This window comes from Nycticebus coucang, chromosome 2 (genome assembly GCF_027406575.1).
Source record: "Nycticebus coucang isolate mNycCou1 chromosome 2, mNycCou1.pri, whole genome shotgun sequence".
NCBI lineage: Eukaryota > Metazoa > Chordata > Mammalia > Primates > Lorisidae > Nycticebus > Nycticebus coucang.
In genome coordinates this window covers 166,036,038-166,062,370 of record NC_069781.1, presented here as the reverse complement: position 1 = coordinate 166,062,370, position 26,333 = coordinate 166,036,038, and the positions used below count along the sequence as shown (strand labels likewise).

At 43.7% G+C, this 26,333-nt stretch overlaps 1 protein-coding gene and 1 pseudogene across 4 annotated transcripts in view; both read left to right on the top strand.

Moving 5' to 3' along the window:
* Nucleotides 1-26,333, top strand: part of GFOD2 (glucose-fructose oxidoreductase domain containing 2) — a 46,210-nt gene that overhangs the window by 7,271 nt on the left and 12,606 nt on the right. For 2 of the 4 annotated variants that reach the window (XM_053604234.1, XM_053604225.1), the window contains 2 exons: nucleotides 18,289-18,343; nucleotides 25,988-26,333. In XM_053604234.1, coding sequence (XP_053460209.1) covers nucleotides 26,075-26,333 — 259 coding nt within the window. In that variant the 5' untranslated portion in view covers nucleotides 18,289-18,343; nucleotides 25,988-26,074. The remainder of the gene's footprint in view (nucleotides 1-18,288; nucleotides 18,344-25,987) is intronic. The other 2 variants (XM_053604217.1, XM_053604242.1) reach the window with 1 other exon arrangement.
* On the top strand, nucleotides 208-26,052 carry LOC128560748 (ubiquitin-like domain-containing CTD phosphatase 1; annotated as a pseudogene).

Below are 26,333 nucleotides of genomic sequence, written 5' to 3'. Positions count from 1 at the left end.
GACAACTGCAAGAAAAAAATAGCTGGGCATTGTGGTGGGCACCGTAGTCCCAGCTACTTGGGAGGCTGAGGCAAGAGAATCGCTTGAGCCCCAGAGTTTGAGGTTGCTGTGAGCTGTGATGCCAAAGTGCTGGGTTTACAGCACTCAGTCTACTGAGGGCAAAATAGTGAGACTCTGTCTCACAAAAATAAATAAATAAATAAAAGAATGGCTCTCCCTATCATTATAAAATGGGGTGACAGGGATATATAGTGATCACGCTATCAGAAGATGATACTGTGCTAGATCTCAAACTGTTTCTTAAGACCCCTATAGCAGTGCTTCCAGAAGTTACTTGGACTCAGAGTTATAGGAGGATGCTTAGGTCTACCCCCTGACAATCATGATATTGTCAATGACTTTGATATTGAAGATGAAGTAGTTGAAGTAAAAAATAGAGAAGAAAATCTACTGAAAATTTCTCAAAGAGTAAATAAAAGAGTACAGGCTCGGCGCCTGTGACTCAAGTGGCTAAGGCGCCAGCCACATACACCTGAGCTGGAGGGTGACAACTTGAGGTTCTATCTCAAAAAAAAAAAAAAAGCTTTTGCTACTAGATGTGGATTATACATGATTTGACCATAGCTTGTTTTTTAGTTTTGTTTATTTTTGAGACAGAGTCTGTCACCCTTGGTAGAGTGCTATGGCATCACAGCTCACAGCAACCTCAAACTCTTAGGCTTAAGCAATTCTCTTGCCTCAGCCTCCTGAGTAGTTGGGACTACAGGCACCCACCACAACACCCCACTATTTTTGTTGTTGTTGTTGTGGTTGTCGTTGTTTGGCAGGCCCGGGCCAGGTTCAAACCCACCAGCCCCAGTGTACGTGACCCGTGCCTTAGCTGCTGAGCTACAGGTATCGAGTCATTTTTGTTTTTTGAGACAGAGTTTCACTATGTTCTGTGTAGAGACTCAGGTAGAATTAATGCAGCCCTATCTTCACAAATTCCTAACATCTGCATATGAGGATTATGACATTGTTATTTGATCTGCAACAAATATGAAGTGGATTGAAGCTAAAATCAAAGAGCTGGGAGTGAGCACAAATGCAGATTATAAGATTACCTTCACATTGGACAGTGCTTCTATGATAACAATACATACTCCAAGGAGAGGATTAATAGATGTAAAGCCTCTTGTTGTTATACAGGAAAGTTTTCAGAGTTTTTTTTTTTTTTTTTTTTTTGAGATAGAGTCTTAAGCTGTCGCCTTGAATAGAGAGCTGTGGTGTCACAGCAGCAACCTCAAACTCTTGGGCTTACGCAGTTTTCTTGCCTCAGCCTCCCAAATAGCTGGGACTATAGGCACCTGCCACAACGCCTGGCAATTTTTTTGTTGTAGTTGTCATTGTTTAGCAGACCCAGGCCGGGTTTGAACCCGCCAGCTTCAGCATATGTGGTGAGTGCCCTAACTACTAAGCTACGGGTACTGAGCCAAGGAAGCAAGATCTTTGAACACATGTTCCTGAGTCAAATCAGTCCTTGATACTCAGTTATGGGTATAGCAAGAAATGGAAGCTACAATCTCCAGGGACCTGTTTGGATCACTCCTGTGTGCCCTAGTTCCTGGCATAATTCATGATTATGTATTTGATTCATGTGGTATTTAAAAATATTGGGGAGTGCCAGGTACAATGTATCATGCCTGTAATCTCAGCGCTTTGAGAGGCCAAGGCAGGAGGATCACTTGAACCCAGGACTTTGGGTAACATGGTAGGACCTCATGTCTAGGAAAAATTTGAACATTAACCTTGTGAGGTGTTGCACACCTGTAGTACTAGCTACTTGGGAGGCTGTGGTAGGAGGATTGCTTGAGCCCAAGAATACAAGGTTATGATGAGCTATGATTGTACCACTGCACTCCAGCCTTGGTGACCAGGCAAGACCCAGTCTCAAAAATACAAAAAAATGGCTCGGTGCTCATAGCACAGTGGTTACGGTGCTAGCCACATACACCGAAGTTGGTGGGTTTGAACCTGGCCCAGGCCAGCTAAAAAACAACAACAACAACAACAACAAAAATAGCCAGGCATTGTGGCGGGTGCCTGTATTCCCAGCTACTTAAGAGGCTGAGGCAAGAGAATAGCTTAAGCCCAAGAGTTTGAGGTTGCTGTGAGTTGTAACGCCACAGCACTCTAGTGAGGGCAACATAGTGAAACTCCGTTTCCAAAAAAAAAAAAAAAAAATTGGGAGTGACTGAGGAAAGGACTCTGATGATTGGATATTGTGACATTAAAAGGTGTGGGAGAGCTGGGCGCAGTGGCTCCAGCCTGTAATCCCAGCACTTGGGAGGCTGAGGCGGGTGGATTGTGTGAGCTCAGGGGTTCAAGACAAGCCTGAGCCAGAATGAGACCTCATCTCAAAAAATAGCTGGGTTTTGGAGCGGGTGCCTGTAAGTCCCAGCTACTTGGGAGTCTGAGGCAAGAGAATCACTTGTGCCCAAGAGTTTGAGGTTGCTGTGAGCTGTGATGTTACAGCACTCTACTGAGGGTGACAAAGTGAGACTCTGTCGCAAAAAAATAAAAAATAAGAATAAAACGTGTGTGGGTGGCGCCTGTGGCTCAAAGGGGTAGGGCGCCAGTCCCATATGCTGGAGGTGGCAGGTTCAAGCCCAGCCCTGGCCGAAAACCACAAAAAAAAAAAAGAATAAAACATGTGAGGGAACACAGGAGGAGGTGGCTCATGTGTGAGGGGAAAGAGGATTTGGATTTGGGGAAGCTGATATAGGTCACTCAAGTAGGGATTTCCAGTTGACACTTAAAAGTATAGAGCCAGAGCTGGAGCAGGTTGTTGGCGCTGGAGATCCAAAGTTGGGAATGTTCACTTGGAAGTCATAGTGAAGTTGAAGGGTTAACTATAAAATTGCTTAAGGAGATAACAGAGGATGGAATTCTCAGGTTGGTGTCAATCTGAAACTCACTGTTAAAGCAATATTAGGAAAAAATAATGTTAGGCTGGGCTCAGTAGCTCAAACCTAGCACTCTGGGAGACTGAGGCAGGAGGATTGCTTGAGCTCAAGAGTTTGAGACCATCCTGAACAAAAACGAGACTCCATCTCTGTTAAAAATAGAAAAACTGGCAGTGCCTGTTGCTCAGTGGATAGGGTGCCAGCCACATTCACCGAGGCTGGCAGGTTTGAACCCGGCCTCAGCCAGCTAAAACAACAATGACAACTGCAGCAACAACAAAAAGTTACTGGGCGTTGTGCGTGCTTGTAGTCCCAGCTACTTGGGAGGCTGAGGCAAGAGAATCACTTAAGCCCAAGAGCCTGAGGTTGCTGTGAGCTGTGATGTCACAGCACTCTACCACCAGGGGGACAGTTTGAGACTCTGTCTCAAAAATTAAGAAAAGAAAAGAAAAACTAGCCAGGGTGTTGTGGCAGGTACCTATAGTACCAGCTTCTTGGAAGGCTGAGGCAAAAAGATAGCTTGAACCCAGGAGTTTGAGGTTGCTGTGAGCTAGGCTGACACCACAACACTAGCCTGGTCAACAGAGTGAGACTGTGTCTCAAAAAAAAAAAAAAAAGTTATTTTCAAAAACAATAAAGACTTACTATAGCTGATAGATACTTTTCCTATTATAATAATCAGCTGAAGCTTTTATTTTTATTTATTTGCATCACCCACTTCACAGTCAATATAATCAGCTAAAGCTTTTAAACCTAATAGTGATTTTTTTTTTTTTTTGAGACAAGTCTCACTTTGTCACCCTTGGTAGAGTGCCTTGGTGTCATAGTTCACAGCAACATCAAACTTCTGGGCTCAGGTGATCCTCTTGCCTCAGCCTCCCAAGTAGGCGGGACTACAGGCACCTGCCACGATGTCAGGCTGTTTGTTTTTAGAGATAGGGTTTTGCTCTTGCTCAGGCTAGTCTCGAACTCCTGAGCTCAGGTAATCCACCTAGGCCTCCTAATAGTGATTTAAGTACTTCTGTAAGTGCTAAATTTGTTTCTCCTTTTATGACCTGATTTAGTTGACTCTTGTTTTTGTGTTTTTTTGAGACAGAGTCTTAACTTGGGTGCCCTTGGTAGAGTGCTCTGGCGTCATAGCTCATAGCAATCTCAAACTCTTGGGCTTACTCTATTCTCTTCTCTTGCTTCACCCTCCCAAGTATTTGGGACTATGGGCGCCTGCCACAACACCCAGCTATTTTTAGACACAGGGTCTTTAGAGGCCTCAGAGATGAGGTCTTGCCATGTTACCCAAACTCCTGGTCTCAAATCTGTGAGCTCAGGCAGTCCACCTGCCTTGGCCTCCCAGAGTGCTAGCATTATAGGCATGAGCTACTATGCCTGGCCATTTAGCTGACTCTTCTGTACATGGATAGTCATGCTTCATAGGACAGGTCATTAGGGGTTGGCACCTGTAGCTCAGAAGGTAGGGCGCCAGCCACATACACCAGAGCTGGCGGGTTTGAACCCAGCCCAGGCCTGCCAAACAACGGCAACAATAACAAAAAAAAAGCCAGACATTGTGGTGGGTGCCTGTAGTCCCAGCTACTTGGGAGGCTGAGGCAAGAGAATCACTTAAGCCCAAGAGTTTGAGGTTGCTGTGAGCAGTGACACTACGGTACTCTACTGTGGGTGACATAGTGAGACTCTTATCTCAAAGAAGAAAAAAAAAAAAGGACAGGTCATTAGGCCTATCATTAATGTCCATCTTGTCCATCTTGGGTCAGGGTATAGAGGGGGATAGTGTTGGAAACTGATGTCTCTGGCCAGGGCTGGGTCTGTTCTCCAGTAACATGGTGGCTGCCTAGTAGCTTATTGCCCTGTCAGCTTATGGAGATGGGGGAGTAGCATTTGTTTCCTTTGCTCTGCCTTTGTTTTTGTTCTCAATAGAAAGGCAGAAATTTGTGACGTGTCTCTGTTAAAATAAACAAATCATAGGAAATTAAACCTCCCTAGAGCCTCTGGATTTTTGAAATTCAGGCACCGTAACTAATTTGTAAAACTCAATATCAGTTTCTTTACTCTGGTTTTTATTTTTCAATGAGAACATAAATGCAGATGAAGAAACATTTTCACATCTATCTAAAAGTATTCATGTTGCCATTTCATTTTTTTTTTTTTTTTTTTTTTTTTAAGACAGAGTCTCACTATGTCACCCTTGGTAGAGTGCTATGGCTTCAGCTCACAGCAACCTCAAACTCTTGGGCTTAAGTGATTCTCTTGCCTCAGCTTCCCAAGTAGCTGGGACTATAACGCCCACCACAACGCCCAGCTATTTTTTGTTTGCAGTTGTCATTGTTGCTTAGCAGACCTGGGCCGGGTTTGAACCCGACACCCTGGTGTATGTGGGCTCACGCCCTTGCCAACTGAGCCACAGGTGCCACCTGTCCTTTTTTTTTTTTTTTTTTTTGAGGCAGAGTCTCAAGCTGTTGCCCTGGATAAAGTGCTATGGCATCATAGCTCATAGCAACCTCCAACTCTGGCTCAAGTGATCCTCTTGCCTCAGTTTTTCTATTTTTAGTAGAGACAGGGTCTCACTTTTGCTCAGGCTGGTCTCGAACCTGTGAGCTTAAACGGTCCACCCACCTTGGCCTCTCAGAGTGTTAGGATTATAGGTGTGAGCCACCATGCCTGGCCTTTTTTTTCTTTTTGAAACAGGGTCTTGCTCTGCCCAGGCTGGAATGCAGTGACATGATCATACCTCACTACAACCAGGAACTCGTACAGACAGGGTCTTGCTATGTTGCTCAGGCTGGTCTCAACTCCTGGGCTAAAGTGATCTTCCCTCCTTGGCCTCCCAAAGTGCTGGGATTATAGGCACTATGCCACCTCGCCTGAGCTGGTTTTTTCATTATCGAATTACCAATGTCTGTGGTTTTGTTTTTATTTTTTTTCACGGTGAGAATGACTTTATTCAGGACCATCACAATACATGTAGGGACTACTGTAATGCAGTCTTGCACTGGAGGAAAAAGATTGGGCTCAACTCCAAATACAGCATAGGCAAGTAGGGACTGCTGGCTAAGGAGCAGAGTGGGGGTGGAGGGTTAGTGAATAGATTCCTTATATTAGTGTTTTTTTGTTTGTTTGTTTCCCTCTCCCACTCCCCTTTAAAAAAAATTTTTATTCTAATATCAGTATTTTTATCATAATAATCCTGGTTACCTTGGTTATCTGGTGACTGTACTGATATTCAGCACTTTTTCTAGGATGAGTTCACAAACTTAATTGGCAGAGCTCATAGAATGACAGCTCTGGTGGCCATCTCAGAAAAGGAATTCCAGGCTCCCCACCGTAGCACAGTGGTTATGGTGCTAGCCACATGCACCAAGGGTGGCAGATTCGAACCTGGCCCAGGCCAGCTAAGCAACTGCAATGAAAAAATAGCCAGGTGTGGTAGGCACCTGTAGTTCCAGCTACTCAGGAGGCTGAGGCAAGAGAATTGCTTAAACCCAAGAGTTCAGGGTTGCTGTGAGCTGTGACGTCACGGCACATAGGCTACTACCAAGGGCAACAAAGTGAGACTCGGTCTCAAAAAAAAAAAGGAATTCCAAAATTGCTTTGAAGGCACTGGTGTCCAGTGCCTAGCTTCCCAAAGGGAGTACCTTGAAAGTGACCATAGTGATTTTAGGAAGGAGATATGTAGCACTTTTTCTAGGATGAATTTGGTAGCTTAATTGTCTGATATTATGTGATTATTTGATTGTCTTCATGTCTCCAATAGATTGTACATTCTATGTGGGCAGAAAATGTATATTTTGTTCACCAAAGTATCCTGTACTTTGTCTAGGCCTGGCCCAGGTAAGTGCTTACTAAGTATTTTATAATGAATCAATTTGCATAAATTTCAGGTATCATTTTATATACACAAACACCTAAAACACAGTTCATAATTAGCTTAACTAATGTCACAATCTGTTTTAAAATTATATCGAGGACCTATCTCAATTAGTAAGGGAGGCCTTGACCTCACCTTTGGCCACTGTGCTTTAGTTTGGCATATGAATATGTTATATTAGGATAAAATTATTAAAAATAATTTAGCCACAGAAAAATCTAATTCTCTAACAGGTCTCTTGACCCTGGCCCTTTGGAATGTATCTGAGGGACAGAGGGCTGCAGCAAAGTCCTGTGGAGGCATCTCTGAGGAGAAAGGGTTGCCTTAAGGATACAGAGCTCTGGGAGACTGCGTCTGCTGGGTGTAGGGTTGGTTCTGTGGCTAGTCTCATGGTTAATGGCTTTTAGGGTGCCATGGGCACTGGGCACAGAGTGAGGGCTTGGTACTTGTTGAGTGTGCCAAGCTTTATTGCCTAACCTGTATAGCTACAAACTGATAACACACTATTTCTCTACTTATACCCATCATGAAATTTGCTTATAAAGTGATCAGAGAAGACTACAGGGTGTCTGTCACCATGCTGGGCTAGTTTTTCTATTTTTAGTAGAGATGGGGTCTCACTCTTGCTCAGGCTGGTCTTGAACTTGTGAGCTCAGGCAATCCAACTACCTCAGCCTCCCAGAGTGTTAGGATTACAGGTGGGAACCACTGCAACCAGCCATTTTATTTTAATTGATTGATTTGGGGTTTTGTTTGTTTTGAGGGGTTTCTTTTTAGAAACTCTTGTCACAGAGGCTAGGGGGAGTGCAGAGGCATCATCATAGCTCGTTGTGATCTTAATGCTCATTGTGATCTTAAACTGCTGTGCTCTAAAGCAGTGAAATTATAGGCATGATCCACTGTGCCTGGCTCCCTTTTCATTTTCTTAAGCAGTGTCTTTTTTTTTTGTAGAGACAGAGTCGCACTTAATTGCCCTCAGTGGAGTGCCGTGGCATCACACAGCTCACAGCAACCTCCAACTCCTGGGCTTAGGCGATTCTCTTGCCTCAACCTCCCAAGTAGCTGGGACTACAGGCGCCCGCCACAATGCCCGGCTATTTTTTTGTTGCAGTTTGACTGGGGTGGGGTTTGAACCTGCCACCCACGGTATATGGGGCCGGCACCCTATCCATTGAGCCACAGGTGCTGCCCATTAAGCAGTGTCTTTAGTGAGCAGAAATTATTTTAAATTTGGAAATCCAGTTTATCAACGTTAGTGCATTTTGTGTCCCATCCAAGAAGTCCTTACCCCATGCTCTGAAGAATATTCTCTGATATATTTTTCTTTCTTTTTTTTTCCTAGAGACAGAATTTCTCTTTGTTGCCCTGGGTAGATAGGTGGCTGTGGCATCATCATAGCTCACAGCAACCTCAATCTCATAGGCTGAGGCCATCCTCTTGCCTCAGCCTTGCACTAGCTGGAACTATAGGCGTCCACCATGACACCTAGCTAGTTTTTTCTATTTTTATTATATTTTATTTATTTATTTTTGTAGAGACAGTGTCTTACTTTATTGCCCTCAGTAGAATGCTATGGCGTCACAGCTCACAGCAACCTCCAACTCTTGGACTTAAGCGATTCTCTTGCCTCAGCCTCCCCAGTAGCTGGGACTACAGGCGCCCACTGTAACACCCGGCCATTTTTTTGTTGCAGTTTGGCGAGGACTGGGTTTGAACCCGCCACCCTCAGTTTATGGGGCTGGTGCCCTACCCACTGAGCCACAGGCGCCGCCCTATTTTATTTTATTTTTTAAATTAAAAAAAAAATTTTTATTGAGACAGTTTCACTTTGTAACCCTCCATAGAGTGCCATGGTGTTGTCATAGCTCACAGCAACCTCAAGCTCTTGGGCTCAAGCAATTCTCTTGCCTCAGCCTCCTGAGTAGCTGGGACTATAGGTGCCCACCACAATGCCTGGCTTTTCTTTTGTTTTAGCAGGCCTGGGCTAGGTTTGAACCTACCAGCTCTGGAGAATGTGGTCAGCGCCCTAACCACTGAGCTACAGGTGCTCAACCTTCTATTTTTATTTTATTTTTTAAAATTTTGTTTTTTTATTTATTGAGACAGTTTCACTCTTTCGCCCTGGGTAGAATGCCATGGTATCATAGATCACAGCAACCTCAAATTCTTGGGCTTAGGCTACCTTCTTTCTTCAGCCTCCTGAATAGCTGGGGCTATAGGCATGTGCCACCATGCCTGGCTAGTTCTTTCTATTTTTAGTGGAGACAGGGTCTGGCTCTTGCTCAGGCTGATCTCGAACTCTTGAGCTCAAGGGATCCACTTATCTTGGCCTCCCAGAGTGCTAGGATTACGGGCAGGAGCTGCTGCACCTGGCCTTGATGTATTTTTATGGAAGCTTTATGGTTCTAGTTTTTACATTCAGGTCACTGGCCATCTTGAATTAATTTTTATATACACAGAGAGAGGGACCAAGATTGTTTACCATATGGCTAGCTAATTGTTCCAACAGTATTCTGCTTTGTTCTGTTTTGTTTTTGAGACAGTGTCTTACTTTGTTGTGTCTGGTGGAGTGTAATGCTGTAAGCATAGCTCATTGCAACCTCAAAGTTCTTGGCTCAAGCAGTCTTCCTGCCTCAGCCTCCTCTGAGTAGCTAAGACTATAGGCACATACTACTACACCAAGGTAATTTTTTTGTATTTCTGGTGGAGGTGGGTCTTGCTTTTGCTCAGGCTGGTCTCAAACTCCTGAGCTCAAGCATTCCTCTCACCTTGGCCTCCCATAATGCTAAGATTATATGCATGGGCTTGGCTCCGACACCATTTCTTAAGAATTTCCTTTTTTCATTGGATTTATTTAATATTTGACTGAAAATCAGTTTACTCATTTGTGTAGCTTGCAAGATAAAAACACTGTTATAAGGTGGTAACCTTTTCTGTAGAAATTCCTTATTGCTCATTTTAAAAAGTTGGCACGGAAAAATAGAAAGCATATTTTATAATTTAAGAATATGGTAGTTCCATGGCAAACTATTACAAATAGATTTTTTTTGAGACAGAGTCTCACTCTGTCGTCCTGGTTAGAGTGCTGTGGCGTCATCGCTCACAGAAACTTCAAACTCTTGGGCTCACGTGATTCTCTTACCTCAGCCTCCCGAGTAGCTGGGACTACAGGTGCCCGCCACAACGCCTGGCTATTTTACAGGCGAGGTCTCGCTCTGGCTCAGGCTGGTCTTAAACTTATGAGCTCAGGCAATCCACCTGCCTTGGCCTCCCAAGTGCTGGGATTACAGGCGTGTGACACTGTGCCTGGCTACAGATAGATTTTTAAATAGTTTGGATGGAAACACCCACTATGCATCTATCTGTAAGTTTCTGAAGAGCTGGCTGCTTCTAATATGATCCACGGAGATGATTATAGAACAAGTAATGACACCTGAAAAAAGTGCAGGCAGTCACAGTATTCTTTTTTTTTTTTTGTAGAGACGGAGTCTCACTGTACCGCCCTCTGGTAGAGTGCAATGACATCACATGGCTCACAGCAACCTCAAACTCTTGGGCTTAAACGATTCTCTTGTCTCAGCCTCCCAAGCAGCTGGGCCTGCAGGCACCCCCCACAACATCCGGCTATTTTTTTGTTGCAGTTTGGCCAAGGCTGGGTTTAAACCCGCCACCCTTGGCATATGGGGCTGGCACCCTACTCACTGAGCCACAGGCGCCGCCCAGTCACAGTATTCTTAAAGATATACCTAGAGTTACTTCAAATAAATAAAGAGGAACATGACAGAGAAAACAACTATTCAACTCCTGTATTACATTTCTCTTTCATCAAAGACCTAGCTGGAAAGAGCAGGTGTGGGGAAGGTAGAATACCCAGTTCTCAATGCATTTAGTTCCTTTGGTTCCTTTGAATTACATCCCAAGGGTCAGAGAACGCTACCAGGTGACCATGCTGTACTCCATAAACTATTGTCAGTAAACCTTGAGGCATTGTGGAGCAGAGGCAGGTGCCAGGTGTTGGAAAATACATAACATTTGTCCTGGTTTTCAGAAGGTAGGGGGAGAAATGCCAGGGTGTTTGAGCCTGTTGCTGATGTTTCTCAGGACAGCATTAGAACATCTTATCAAACAAATGATCCCTGAGCACTTGAAAAAATGACTGGCGAACACTGGATCATCTAACATTTATGAAGGTCTGACTCTATGCTCCTTGTTGGCTTTGAGATCACCATCAGTTCTGACCATGTGTGTTTGGTAACAATGTGATTTTTAAATACATTTACTAGATTGGTTGTTCCAGGGGAGTGGTGAATATAAATACCATTTATTTGGATATGAGCTATGCATATCTTTTTTTTTTTTTAGACAGAGTCTCACTATGTTGCCCTCAGTAGAGTGCTGTGGCATCACAGCTCTCAGCAACCTCAAACTCTTGGGTTCAAGCTATCCTCTTGTCTCAGCCTCCCAAGTAGCTGGGACTACAGGCACGTTCTACCATGCCCAGCTAATTTTTCTATTGTTAGTAGAGACAGGGGTCTCGCTCTTGTTCATGCTGGTCTCAAACTCCTGAGCTCAAGGGATCCTCTCACCTCAGCCTCCCAGAGTGCTAGGATTATAATGTGAGCCACTGCACCCAGCTGAGCTATGCATTTTTTGTTGCCTCTCATCCCATTGGGCAAAAGGAGAAATGAGAGCCAGTATAGTTCTATGAAATTATAATAACTTTATTTGAAACACCTAATCCAGAAAATGATAGAGGCTTTGGTTTCCTCATCTATAAAATGAAGATGATGATAATAATGGTACCTACCTTGGGATTTTTTGTTTTGTTTTTGAGATAGAGTTTCACTTTGTCGCTGTTGGTAGAGTGCCCTGGCATCACTGCTCAGAGCAATCTCCAGTTCTTGGGCTTAAGTGATTCTCTTGCCTCAGCCTCCTGAGTAGCTGGGACTACAGGTGCTGGCCACAACACCCGGCTATTTTTTCGTTGCAGTTTGGCCAGGGTCGGGTTTGAACCCACTACCCTCGGTATATGGGGCCAGTGCCCTATTCACTGAGCCACAGGCACTGCCCCTACCTTGGGAATTTATAATAGTTAAGTAAGATGCTGTCTGTCACACATAATGTCTTATTAAAAAACTGTTAGCTATTATTGGTTTGAACTGATGATGTAAACTTCTCATTAGATTTGCAATTGACACAAAGCTGGTAGGGATAGCGAATAAATACCTAAAATAATTTCAGTTGGTAAACAACCCCTCTAGTTAAACTAAATAAAATACATGAGAGGAAAAACTAAAACTACTGAACTCTGGTTCCAAAAAACTGAAATTTGTACGCCCATGTTCATAGCAGCATTATTCACAACAGAGACAGAGTCTCACTATGTTGTGGGTAACCTAAGTGTCCACTAACAATGAATAAATAAGCAAAATGTGATATGGATACACAATGGAATATTATTCAGGCACAAAAAGGAAGGAAATTTTAAGTTTTTTTTTTTTTTTTTGAGACAGAGTCTCACTTATTAACCCTCGGTAGGGTGCTGTGGCATCACAGCTCACAGCAACCTCCAAATCCTTGGGCTTAGGTGATTCTCTTGCCTCAGCTTCCCGAGTAGCTGGACCACAGGTGCCCGCCACAATGCCTGGCTGTTTTTTTTTGTTGGAGTTTGGCTGGGGCTGGGTTTGAACCCACCACCCTCGGTATATGGGGCCGGCGCCCTATTCACTGAGCCACAGGTGCCACCCAGTAAGGAAAATCTTTTAAATTGTTTCAGGTTAATTGAGGGTACAAAGAATTAGGTTGCAATGTTTGCATTTATTAGGTAAAGTCCCTGTTATAATTGTGTCCCGCCACCAAGAGGTGTGCCATACACCCTAACATTGTGCCCATTAAGTGCGAGCACACCCATCCCTCTCCCTCCTCCCTCTTCCCCTCCCTTGTTCCCCTGCCCTCCACCTTGAATTGATTTGAATTTTTCTCTTATGTGGGTGTGGATTAGATTATCTCCAGACTTCTTATTAGTATTGAGTAATAAGAATAAGAATTGAGGGGCAGCTCCTGTGGCTCAGTGGGTAGGGCGCCGGCCCCATATACCGAGGGTGGTGGGTTCAAGCCCAGCCCTGGCCAAACTGCAACAAAAAAATAGCCGGGCGTTGTGGCAGACGCCTGTAGTCCTAGCTACTCGGGAGGCTGAGGCAAGAGAATCACCTAAGCCCAGGAGTTGGAGGTTGCTGTGAGCTGTGTGATGCCACGGCACCCTACCAAGGGCGATAAAATGAGACTCTGCCTCTACAAAAAAAAAAAAAAAGAATAAGAATTGAGGTCGGAGCCTGTGGCTCAAGGAGTAGGGCGCCGGTCCCATATGCCAGAGGTGGCGGGTTCAAACCCAGCCCCGGCCAAAAACCACACACACAAAAAAAAAAGAATAAGAATTGAGAATAAGTAATCCAATTAGTATTGGATTTGTGCTTCTCCATTCTTGTGATACTTTACTAAGAAGAATGTGTTCCAGCTCTATCCAGGTTAATACAAAAAAGTAGAGTCTCCATTTTTTTAATGGCTGAATAGTATTTCGTGGTATCCATGTACCACAGCTTGTTAATCCATTCCTGGGTTGGTGAGCATTTAGCTTGTTTCTACATTTTGGTGATTGTAAATTGAGCTGCGATAAACAGTCTAGTATGAATGTCCAAATGATTAATGATTTTTTTTTCTTCTGGGTAGATGCCTAGTAATGGGATCGTAGGATCAAATGGGAGGTCTAATTTGGGTTCCTTGAGGGTTCTCCATACTTCCTTCCAAAAATGTTGTATTAGTTTGCAGTCCCACCAACAGTGTAAAAGTGTTCCCTTCTCTCCACATCCATGCGAGCATCTGCAGCTTTGAAACTTTGTGATGTGGGCTGTTCTTACTGGGGTTAGGTGATATCTCAGGGTGATTTTGTTTTATATTTCTCTAACAATCAGGAACAATGAACATTTTTCCAAATGTTAGCTATTCGTCTGTCTCCATCAGAGAAGGTCCTGTTCATATCTCTTGCCCAATGGTAGAAGGGATTGTTTGCTCTTTTTGTTGATTAATTTGAGTTCTGTATGGATTCTAGTTATCAACTCTTTGTCAGATTCATACCCTACAAATATCTTTTCCCATTATGAAAGTTATCTTTTTTTTTTTTTTATTAAATCATAGCTGTGTACATTGATATGATCATGGGGCATCATTCACTAGCTTTACAGACCGTTTACCAAGTTTCACATATACCCTTGTAAGATGCACCGCTGGTGTAATCCCACCAATCCCCTTCCCTCTACCCACCTCCCCCCTCCCTCTCCTCCCTTTCCCCCTTCCCCCTATTCTTAGGTTGTAACTGAGTTATAGCTTTCATGTGCAAACCCTAAATTAGTTTCATAGTAGGTCTGAGTACATTGGGTACTTTTTCTTCCATTCTTTTTTTTTTTTTGTAGAGACAGAGTCTCACTGTACCGCCCTCGGGTAGAGTGCCGTGGCGTCACACGGCTCACAGCAGCCTCTTAACTCTTGGGCTTACGCGATTCTCTTGCCTCAGCCTCCTGAGCAGCTGGGACTACAGGCGCCCGCCACAACGCCCGGCTATTTTTTGGTGGCAGTTTGGCCGGGGCTGGGTTTGAACCCGCCACCCTCGGCATATGGGGCCGGCGCCCTACTCACTGAGCCACAGGCGCCGCCCCTTTTCCTTCCATTCTTGATATGAAAGTTATCTTTTTGCTTTACTTGTATCCTCTAGCTGTGCAGAAGCTTTTCAGCTTAATTAAGTCCCATTTATTTATTTTTGTTGTTGGGATTGCCACTGACATCTTTGTCATAAAATTTTTCCCCAGTTCAACATCATCAAGAGTTTTCCCCATACTTTTTCAAAGATTTTTATCATTTCATGTCTTAGATTTAAATCTTTCATCCATCTTGAGTCAATTTTTGTACACAGTGAAAGGTATGGGTCCAGTTTCTTTCTTTTTTTTTTTGAGAAGGAGTCTCACTTTGTTGCCCTTGGTAGAGTGTTGTGGCATCATAGCTCATAGCAACCCCTCAAACTCTTGGGCTCAGGTGATCGTCTTGCCTCAGTTTTTTGTTTTTTTTTTTGTTTTTTTTTTTTAGACAGAGTCTTACTGTGCCACCCTCGTTAGAGTTCCATTGCATCACAGCTCACAGCAACCTCCAACTCTTGTGCTTAAGTGATTCTCTTGCCTCAGCCTCCCGAGTAGCTGGACAGGTGCCTGCCCCAATGCCTGGATATTTTTTGGTTGCAGTTGTCATTGTTGTTTTAGCAGGCCCGGGCCGGGCTTGAACCTGCCACCTTTGGTGTATGTGGCCAGCGTCCTATTCACTGAGCTATGGGTGCCAAGCCAGTTTTTCATTTTTAGTAGAGATAGGGTCTCAGTCTTGCTCAGGCAGGTCTCAAACTCATAATCTCAAGTGATCTACCCATCTCAGTCTCCCAGAATGCTAGGATTACAGGCATGAGCCACCAAGCCCAGCTTACCAGTTTCAGTCTTTTACAAGTGGTTATGCAGGTCTCCCAGCACTATTTGTTGAATAGGGATTCTTTTCCCCACTGTATGGTTTTGTTTGGTTTATCAAAGATCACATGGCAACTGGAGACTGGTTTCATCTCTTGGATTTCTATTCTGTTCCACATGCCTGTGTCTCTATTTTTGTGCCAATACCATACTGTTTTGATTACAAGCTAGTAATATAGCTTGAAGTATGGTAGGGTGATGCCTTCAGCTTTCTTTTTATTACTAAGAATAAAAAGATGCCTTGGCTATATGGGTCTTTTTCTCGTTCCAGGGAAAGAAAAAAAATTTTTTTTAAATTGAGATAGAGTCTTACTTTGCCACCCTTGGTAGAGTGCTGTGGCATCATAGCTCACAGCAACCTCTAACTCTTGGGCTCAAGCAATTCTCTTGTCTCAGCCTCCCAAGTAGTTGGGACTACAGGCGTCCTCCACAACACCCAGCTATTTTTTTGTTTGTTTGTTTAACAGGCCTGGGCCGGGTTCAAACCCACTACTCCCAGAGTATGTGGCGGGTGCTAACCACTTGCACCCAGCCCAAGGAAAGAAATTTTGATACATGCTACAACATGGATGAATGTTGAGAACATTGTTCTAACTGAAGTGAACTAGTTACAAAGGACAAATTCTGTATGATTCCCTTTTTATGTAAGGTATCTAGAATAGTCAAATTCATCGAGACAGAAAATATAATAGTGGTTGCCAGAGGCTGAGTAGAGAGAAGGAGTGGGGAGTTAGTGTTTAATGGGTACAGAGTTTCAGTTTTGCCAAGATACAAAAGTTATATGGATGGCAGTGGTGATGGTTGCACACCACCATAAGTGTGCTTAATGCCACTTTCTGAACTTAGAAATGGTTAAGATGATACCAGTCTTTATTTCAGTGCCAAAATCTGCAAGAAATTGTGTTCCATCCTCAGATCACCTATTGGGAGTATTCCACGTAGAAAGGGAATGGGGGAGGAGTTCCTGCCAGTTAAGATCACCTCCTTTCCAGAAATTCTACCAAACTGTATCTTCTATATTTACCTCATTAGACACTCCTCCTTGCAAGGAAAGGCTGGGAAATGCAGATGTTTGCTCTGTACTTTGCAACTGTCAACATTATGAAGACTATTGGTAGGAAAGAAGGATTCATAGACACCTTCTTCCCAGGGTTTGACCTCTGCAAACTGTCTAGTGAATGAGTGACCTCTGAAGTTAGGCGTTCACTCCAGAATTCTCAGAATCTGTGACTTCTCACACACCATGAGGTGGGGTGTTCTTTTTTTTTACCATAATCCTGGCTACCTTCATGACTATACTCATCAATTGAAGCTCCTTATAGCATACGGGTAGAGGAGGGGGTCGGCAAACCTTTTCTGTTAAGGGGTCAGATTATAAAAATTTGAAGGTTTTTGGGCCGTGTGGTCTTTGCACTTACTCTTCTGATATTAGTACAAGAGCAGCTGTAGATAAATAAAGGAATAGGTAAATGAATGGGTATGACTGTTCCAATAAAACTTCATTTACAAAAACAGGCATCTGATTGGATTTGGCCTGCCCCTCTGGTAGAGAAAGGGTCTTATCCTATGGTTTTGCAAAAGCTGTGTCTCCACAGACTGGATATACAGAAGGTAGGATTAAATTTAGCCAGTCTGGGAGAAACAGAATTCACAAATCCCAGCTTTCATACTAAAGTTTCATCATCAGTCAAGCCTTTTAGATTTCCTGTTTTTTTTTTTTTTTTTTTTTTTTTTTTTAAGAACGCTGCTTAGAGGCGGCGCCTGTGGCTCAAGGAGTAGGGCGCCGGTCCCACATGCTGGAGGTGGCGGGTTCAAACCCAGCCCCGGCCAAAAACTAAAAAAAAAAAAAAAAAAAGAACACTGCTTAGGTGGAACTTCATTGTTATTTTTCAGGAATCACATTTATTTATCATAATTATTAAAGCATAATTTATAAGAACAGTAAAATTTACCCTTTTTACTGTATGGTGTTACAAGTTTTGACAAATGCAGTCATGTAACCACCACTAATAATGAAGAAGTATCAGGCTTGGCAGTGGTTACTGCACCAGACTCATACACCTAGGCTGGTGGGTTTGAAACCAGCCTAGGCCAGCTAAACAACAAATGACAACTGCAACAAAATAAAATAGCTGGGCGTTGTGGCGGGCACCTGTAGTCCCAGCTACTTGGGAGGCATTAGACACTCCTTGCAAGGAAAGGCTTGCAAAGAGGCAAGAAGATCACTTAAGCCCCCGAGTTTGAGGTTGCTGTGAGCTGTGATGTCAACAAAACCCCATCTCTACATAAAATAAAAATTAGCCAGGCATGGTGGTACGTGCCTGTAGTTCCTGCCACTTGGGAGGCTGACGCAGGAAGATCACTTGAGCCCAGGAACTAGAGACTACAGTGAGACTCTGTATCCAAAAAAAAAAAAAAAACAAGGCAGCGCCATATACCAAGGGTAGTGGGTTTGAGCCCAGCCCCGGCCAAAAACTATAAAAAAAGGAAAAGAAAATAAGATGTATCTGTAGTCCACAACCAGCCATGGACCCTGGAAAAATAACCTAGCCTCTTTGAGCATGTTTTCTTATCTGTAGGACAGGTTGCATGGATCTAGAGACAAGACTAAGCAATATCTGGCCGATTGCACTCACTTCCTATTAGCTCAGAATTATCCTCATATTCCTATGCACTCTCTGAAGAGGAGATATCTAAATCCATTATTGATAAAAGGATGATCTTTAAAAAAGATACCGTTAAAAAAAATACACTATGTAGTAATTAGTATGAACCAGACCCTATTTTAAGTGCTTGACATAATATTCCATGATATGTATAAGAATTTAAATAAATGCTTTATAAATATTAACTTGTTTAATCCTTAACTCCTCTATGAGTTATTATAGCATTAATCCCCATTTTACAGATGCAGAAATGAAGGCACAAAATGATTAAGAGGCTTACCTGAGGTCACCTAGCTGGTAAGTGATAAAAGAGGCAGGATTTGAACCCAGGCAAGGTGGCTGCAGATTCTATAACTCTAACCTCTGTTGCCTTCCTCATAACCTGTGGCCTGGTCAAATTAGGTATTACCAGTCCTGCCAAGGCACTCCTCCTTATTTCTGAATAACATGTGGTGAGTGGAATGCGTGCGAGTTTGACAGGACTGGGTTTGTGGAGATTTTTGGAGGAATATGAAGGGTATGTGCAAAGATGTTAGAGGCAAAGAGGAGGAAAATTTTAGGGGTCAGAAAGGGTAGTCACTGAAATAAACAAGGAAAACCAGCTCTGCCTGCTTGGGCAGGAAATACCTAGTCAACAAGCCTGCCTAGTTTCATGCCATCTGGCTTCCTCAGAGGCCAGCTGATAGACCTTTATGGGTGTTGATGAAGCTGCCCTTTGAATCCAGTGGCAGTAAAATGGAGGTTACTGAACACTGATGGTTGAAGACCTGTACACACAAATATAACTAGAGTTAGAAGGAATGCAGTGTGAGAGAGGAGGAAATGTGCCCTGGGCATTAATTTAGAGAGTATGTGGATGTCTCATTCCCCTGGCCCTACAGCTGTTGGTAATTAACGACCCACAAAACTTAAGCAGAATCTCACTTAATCTAGCACTACAATGTCGCACTTTCAGGCTCCCAGAATAGCCGTGACTCTTGATCATCTGTAAAAACTTGTATGTGCATAAAGTGACCAAAATAACTAAAAGGAGTTCAGGACTTGGAAATTATAAAATATACTATGTGACTGACCTGTTTTCTAAGGGAAACCTATAAGGACAGAATTTATCAGCAGAGAGAAAAGAGATAGAAAAGGTAGAAAAGAAAAGAAAGGTGACAGACCACAGACACTGTTCACCAACAGAAAGAAGGAAAGACGATTAAGATAAAAATAGAACCCAGGGCCAGGTGTCATGGCTCATTCCTGTAATCCTGACACTCTGAGAGGCAGGGGTGGGAGGATCTCTTAAAGTCAAGAGTTTGAGACCAGCCTGAGCAAGAGCAAGGCTGTCTCTACTTTTCTAAAAGTAGAAAAATTAGCCAGACATTGTGGCAGGTGCCTAGAAGCTCGGCTACTCAGGAGGCTAATGCAGGAGGATCATTTGAACCCAGGAGTTTGCAGTTGCTGTGAGCTAAGCTGATACCACGGCACTCTAGCCTGGCAACAGGGTGAAATTCTGTCTCAGAAAAACCCCCAGAACCCCAGTGCAGAGGCAAGCCAAGCTCACAGAGAATTGAGACAAGAGGAGGCATAAAATTGATAGGGTCTGGAGTTAGTGACAATCATGCATATTTCACAAAGGCACGGGTATACTTTAGGTAGAATTGAGCAGTAAAAGGATGCTGTACTGGACTATTGGACTATGCTGGTAAACCAAGCCCAAACATAGATATGTACTTAGTAGTCACAAGTATACTGTGTCCACAGCAAAAGCAAAAGAGGTGCTGAACTTGAAATTAAGCAGACAATCCAGTTGGGTGTGATGGTTCAAGCCTATAATCCTAGCACTTTGGGAGGCTGATGCAAGAAGAGTTCCTTGAGGTTAAGAGTTTGAGACCACCCTGGGCAACATAGTGAAACCTTGAAACTTCATCTCTACAAAAAAAATTTAAAAATTACCTAGGTGTAGTGGTGCGTCCCAGCTACCGAGGAGGCTGAGGCAGGAGGAGTTTAAGGTTGCAGCCAGCTATAATGACACCACTGCACTGTAGCCCAGGCGATAGAGTGATACCTAGTCTAAAAAAAAAAAAAAATCGTAATGAATAACACTTTTGCAATTTAAAAAAACATGCAGTTCCTTTTTTATTTAATTTCTTAGAAAAATAGCTATGTGGCTTTCACTGGAAAAAGTTGTTTGTTTTGGTTACAGTTTGGCCAGGGCTGGATTTGAACCCATCACCCTCGGTATATGGGGCCTGCACCCTACTTATCGAGCCACAGGCGCCGCCCAACACTGGTAAAAGTTTTAAATTGGCCTGGAACAATGGTTCATGCCTGTAATCTTAGCACTTTGGGAAATCAAGGTGGAAGGATCAATTGAGGCCAGGAGTTCAACTATCCTGGGCAACAGAGCAAGACCCTGTCTCTACCAAAAATTTAAAAATTATCTAAACGTGGTGACTCACACCTACTGTAGTCCTAATTAATCAGGAGGCAGAGGTGAGAGGATTGCTTGAGCCCAGGAGTTCCAGGTTGTCATGAGTTCTCCTTGGCCTACTACACTCGGGCCTGGGCGACAGACCAAGACCTTGTTTCCAAAAATAAAAACTAAAGAGATGGTACTAGTAATCAATTAATTTAAAAGTATACTTTAGGATCCTTCATTTAAAAGAATAAAGTCATGGGCGGCGCCTGTGGCTCAGTGGGTGGGGTGCTGGCCCCATATACCAAGGGTGGCGGGTTCAAGCCTGGCCCTGGTCAAGCTGCAATAAAAACATAGCCAGGTGTTGTGGCGGGCACCTGTAGTCCCAGCTACTTGGGAGGCTGAGGCAAGAGAACCGCCTAAGCCCAGGAACTGGAGGTTGCTGTGAGCTGTGACGCCATAGCACTCTACTGAGGGTGACGAAATGAAACTCTCTAAAAAAAAAAAGAAGAAAGTCATGTCAGTAAAATAAATAAAAAACAAAAGGGAATGGTTGTCACCACACACCCATCATGGCTAACCAAGAACAAAAGATCAGAAAACAACAAGTGTTGGCTGGCATGGTGGCTTATGCCTGTAATCCTAGCACTCTGGGAGACCAAGGTGGGAGGGTCTCTTGAGCTTAGGAGTTGGAGACTAGCTTGAGCAACAGCAAGACCCCTTCTCTACTAAAAATAGAAAAATTAGCCAGGTATTATGTTAGGTGCCAGTAGTCCCAGCTACTCAAGAGGCTGAGGCAGGAGGATTGCTTGAACCCAGGAGTTTGAGGTTGCTGTGAGCTGGGCTGATGGTATTCTAGCTAGCCTGGGCAATAGAGTGAGACTCTGCCCCGAACCTCCTGAAAAAAAAAAAAAAAAAGAAAATAACAAGCATTAGCGAGGATGTAGAGAAATTAGAACCCTTGTGCACTGTTAGTAAGACTATAAAATGGTGCAGCTGCTGTGGAAAACAATATAGTGGTTCCTCAAAAGAATTAAGATTACCGTATGATTCAGCAGTTCCACTTCTAGGTTTATAGAAGAGATATTGGTACACCTATGTTCAGAGCAGGGTTATCTACAGTAGCTAAAACATACAAGCAGCCTAAGAGTCCATTGACAGAAGAATGGATAAGCAAAATGTTGGATATACATATAATAGAATATTATTCAGTTTTAAAAAGGGAGGAAGTTCTGACATGCTCCAAAGTTTATAAAGGTGAAAATGAAGACATTATGCTAACTGAAGTAAGCCAACCACAAAAGTACAAGTACTGTATGTTTATACTTACGTGAGTTAACCTAAAGTAGTCAAGTTCATAGAGACAAAGTAGAATGGTGGTTGCCAGGGGCTGAGAGGTAGAAGGAATGAGGATTTATTACTTAATGGGTATAAAGTTTTGCTTTCACAAGATGAAAAGAATTCTGGGGATGGGTGGTTATGTTTGCACAACAGTGTTAATGTACTTAATATCACTGAAATGTGTACTTAAAAATGGTTAAGATGACCAGACACAGTGGCTGAGGTCTGTAATCCTAGCACTCTGAAAGGCCAAGGCAGGTGGATCATTTGAGCTGATGAGTTTAAGATCAGCTTGAGGAAGAGGCAGGCCATGTCTTTACTAAAAATAGAAAAACTAGCCAAGCATCATGGTGGGTGCCTGTAGTCCCAGCTACTTATGAGGATTGCTTGAGCATAAGACTTTGACGTTGCTGTGAGCTATGATGATGCGATGATGCCATAGCACTCTACCCAAAGAGACAAAGTGAGACACTCTCTTTCTCAAACAAACAAACAAAAAAAAAGTGGTTAAGGTGGTGAATTTTTTTTTTTTTTTTGAGACAGAGTCTCACTTTATCAACCTTAGTAGATGCTGTGGCATCACAACTCACAGCAACCTCCAGCTCTTGGGCTTAGGTGATTCTCTTGCCTCAGCCTCCCAAGTAGCTGAGATTACAGGTGCTCACCACAACACCCGGCTATTTTTGTTGTTGTTGTTGTTGCAGTTTGGCCGGGGCCGGGTCTGAACTTGCCACCCTTGGTATATGGGGCCGGCACCCTACTCACTGAGCCACAGGCGCCGCCCTAAGGTGGTGAATTTTATGTGTATCATCACAATTAAAAAGTTAGATTTAGGGTGGCGCCTGTGGCTCAGTGAGTAGGGCGCCGGCCCCATATACCGAGGGTGGCAGGTTCAAACCCGGCCCCGGCCAAACTGCAACAACAACAACAAAAAAATAGCCAGGCGTTGTGGCGGGCACCTGTAGTCCCAGCTGCTCAGGAGGCTGAGGCAAGAGAATCGCGGAAGCCCAAGAGCTGGAGGTTGCTGTGAGTCCTGTTATATCATGGCATACTACCGAGGGCGGTACAGTGAGACTCTGTCTCTACAAAAAAAAAAAAAAAAGGTTAGATTTAATTTAAAAAAAAAAGAAAATGATGGTTGGCATAGCTTCATCCTCCCAGTCCAGTTCAGGGGATCTGGGGTAACTGGTGATCTAATAAGTCAGAGTGGGAATCACTAATTTAGCTGGGGGAACCCTCATATTCTGGACACACCTAAGTTTTGGTTTTCCCCCATGACCTTGATCCCAAACAAAGGACTTTTGTTTGGTTTTGTTCTTTATTTCATTTTATAACCCTTGTGATCAGACAGAAAGCTCAACAGTGAGACATTGTAGAAAATTTGGCAAAGTTCAAAAATATATAAAAAGATGACCATAAAAAGTATCCAAATCCCATCGACCTGATTAAGCATCATTGTATTCAGGTATATTCTGGTCCTTTTACTGTTGTGTAGAGCTTTGTTTACAGGTACATTGTAAATATAGATACCCTTGTGTATTCTCATATCCGTGTACTTATTTTACATGCTTTAAAAAAAAACAACAGGGTGGCGCCTGTGGCTCAAAGGAGTAGGGCGCCAGCCCCATATACCAGAGGTGGTGAGTTCAAACTCAGCCCCGGTCAAAGAGAAAACCAAAACATTTTCCCCGTTTCAGTGAATATATGGTGAATGTCTTTCAGATCATTCAGAGCCTTCTACCTCATGGTTTTCGGTGGTTCAATAGCATTATTTTATTACCATATAATGTATTACTTTTATTGGACATCTAGATCGTCTCTTGGGTTTTCACTATTACAGTCAATGCTGTAGTAAATCCCTTTATTAAAAAAAAAAATCTTTTTTTTTTTTTTTTCCTTTTTTTGAGACAGAGCCTCAAGCTGTCGTCCTGGGTAGAGTGCCAGGGCATCACAGCTCACAGCAACCTCCCACTCCTGGGCTTAATTCTCTTGCCTCAGCCTCCCAAGTAGCTGGGACTACAAGCACCCGCCACAATGCCTGGCTATTTTTTGTAGTTGTCATTGTTGTTTGGCAGGCCTGGGCTAGATTCGAACCCTAAAGCTCTGGTGTATGTGGCTAGTGCCTTAGCTGTTTGAGCTACAGGCGCCGAGCCCAAAAAAAATCTTTTTAAGCATGCTTTTCCTTTTGGCCAGTTTGGTAGTTGAAAATAATTTTTTTGGTATTTTGTTTCTAGTGAACATTGTCCTATCCTTGCTACCATAAAACTTAATTAGTTCTTTCTCCTTCCTCTTGATCTGTTTTTTATTTTCTATTCTTTTTCTTTGTCATAAATATCATGAAATCATGAATTTTTATAGCAAGAAGGAACTTTTTCTTTTTTGATAGAGTCTCAAGCTGTGCCCTGGGTAGAGTTCGGTGGCATCATAGCTCACAGCAACCTCCAACTCTTGGGCTCAAGCAATCCTCTTGCCTTAGTTTTCCTATTTTTAGTAGAGACGAGGTCTTGCTTTTGCTCAGGCTGGTCTCAAACTTGTGAGCTCAGGCAATCCACTTGCCTTGGCCTCGCAGAGTACTAGGATTTTTTTTTCTATTTATTTATTTATTTTTTGTTGTTGTTGCAGTTTGGCCGGGGCTGGGTTTGAACCCACCACCCTCGGCACATGAGGCCGGTGCCCTACTCACTGAGCCACAGGTGCCGCCCTATTTTTTATTTTTTTTTGTATTTGGAAACAGAGTTTCATTTTGTTGCCCTCGGTAGAGTACTGTGGCATCATAGCTCATAGCAACCTCAAACTCTTGGGCTCAAGTGATTCTCTTGCCTCAGCCTCCTGAGTAGCTGGGTCTACAAGTGCCTGTCACAACGCCCGACTATTTTTAGAGACAAGGTCTCTCTCTGGCTCAGGCTGATCTGGAACTTGTGCGCTCAGGACAATCCACTCACTTTGGCCTCCCAGAGTGCTAAGATTAAGCCCAGCCAGCGAGAAGGAATTTTAAATGATTTCACCAGAGTCACATAGAAAATTAAGTAGTAGCAGAACAAGGATTTGGGCTGGCCACGGTGGCTCACGCCTGTAATCCTAGCACTCTGGGAGGCCAAGGTGGGCGGATAGCTTGACCTCACATGTTCAAGACTTGCCTGAGCAAAAGGGAAACCCCATCTCTACTAAAAATAGAAAAACTGAGGCAAGAGGATCTCTTTTTTTTTTTTTTTTTTGTAGAGACAGAGTTTCACCTTATGGCACTCGGTAGAGTGCCATGGCATCACACAGCTCACAGCAACCTCCAACTCCTGGGCTCAAGCGATTCTCTTGCCTTAGCCTCCTGAGTAGCTGGGACTATAGGCGCCCGCCACAACACCCGGCTATTTTTTTTTTGTTGTTGCAGTTCAGCCGGGGCTGGGTTTGAACCCGCCACCCTCGGTATATGGGGCCTGCGCCCTACCGACTGAGCCACAGGTGCCGCCAGGAGGATCTCTTGAGCCCAAGATTTGGAGGTTGCTGTAAGCTATGATGCCATACCACTCTACCCAGGGAGACAGCTTAAGACTCTGTCTCAGAAACAAAACCAAAACAAAACAAAAAAACCCCCAGGGATTTGAACTCAGCTTTATCCATTTTTCATTTTTCCTCCTTCCAATACATGATATTGCTGGTATGATTAAGTCTCCGTGGAGAAAGATTCTGCAGCTTTGCAGCTTCTCATTTTGGAACAGCATTCATTCGTGCTTTTCTTTTTTCTTTTTTTTTGAGTCAGAGTCTCAAGCTGTCACCCTGGGTAGAGTGGTGCCGTGATGTCATAGTTCACAGCAACCTCCAACACTTGGGTTCAAGCGATCCTCTTGCCTCAGTTTACCTTTTTTTTTTTTTTTTTTTTTGGTTGGGGCCGGGTTTGAACTCGCTACCTCCGGTATGTGGGGCTGGTGTCCTACTCCCTTGAGCCATAGGCGCCACCCGAGTTTTCCTATTTTTAATAGGAACTGGGTTTTGCTTTTGCTCGGGCTGGTCTCGAACTCATGAGCTCAAGCAATCCATTCACCTTCTTCTCCCAGAGTACTGGGATCATAGGCGTGAGCCACTGCACCTGGCCTCATTTGTGCTTTTTTGGCAGAGAACTTCTTGCTTCTAAATAGGCCAAGAAAGTAGCCTCAGCTGGGTGTGAACTCCACTGATAACCAGTGTAATGTTTGCTGTTCTAGGAGCCATGTGTAACCAGGACGGTGGGAATGTCATTTCCATGCTGGAGGCTCTTGTGAGGAGATGAGCTGGTGAAGAGAGAGGCCGGGATGAAGATGTTGCCAGGAGTGGGCGTGTTTGGGACTGGCAGCTCTGCCCGGGTTCTGGTCCCACTACTGAGGGCAGAAGGGTTCACTATAGAGGCCCTATGGGGGAAGACTGAGGAGGAGGCGAAACAGCTTGCTGAGGAGATGAACATCACCTTCTATACCAGCCGGACGGATGACATCTTGCTGCATCAAGACGTGGATCTGGTGTGCATCAATATACCCCCTCCACTCACCCGGCAGATATCTGTGAAGGCTCTAG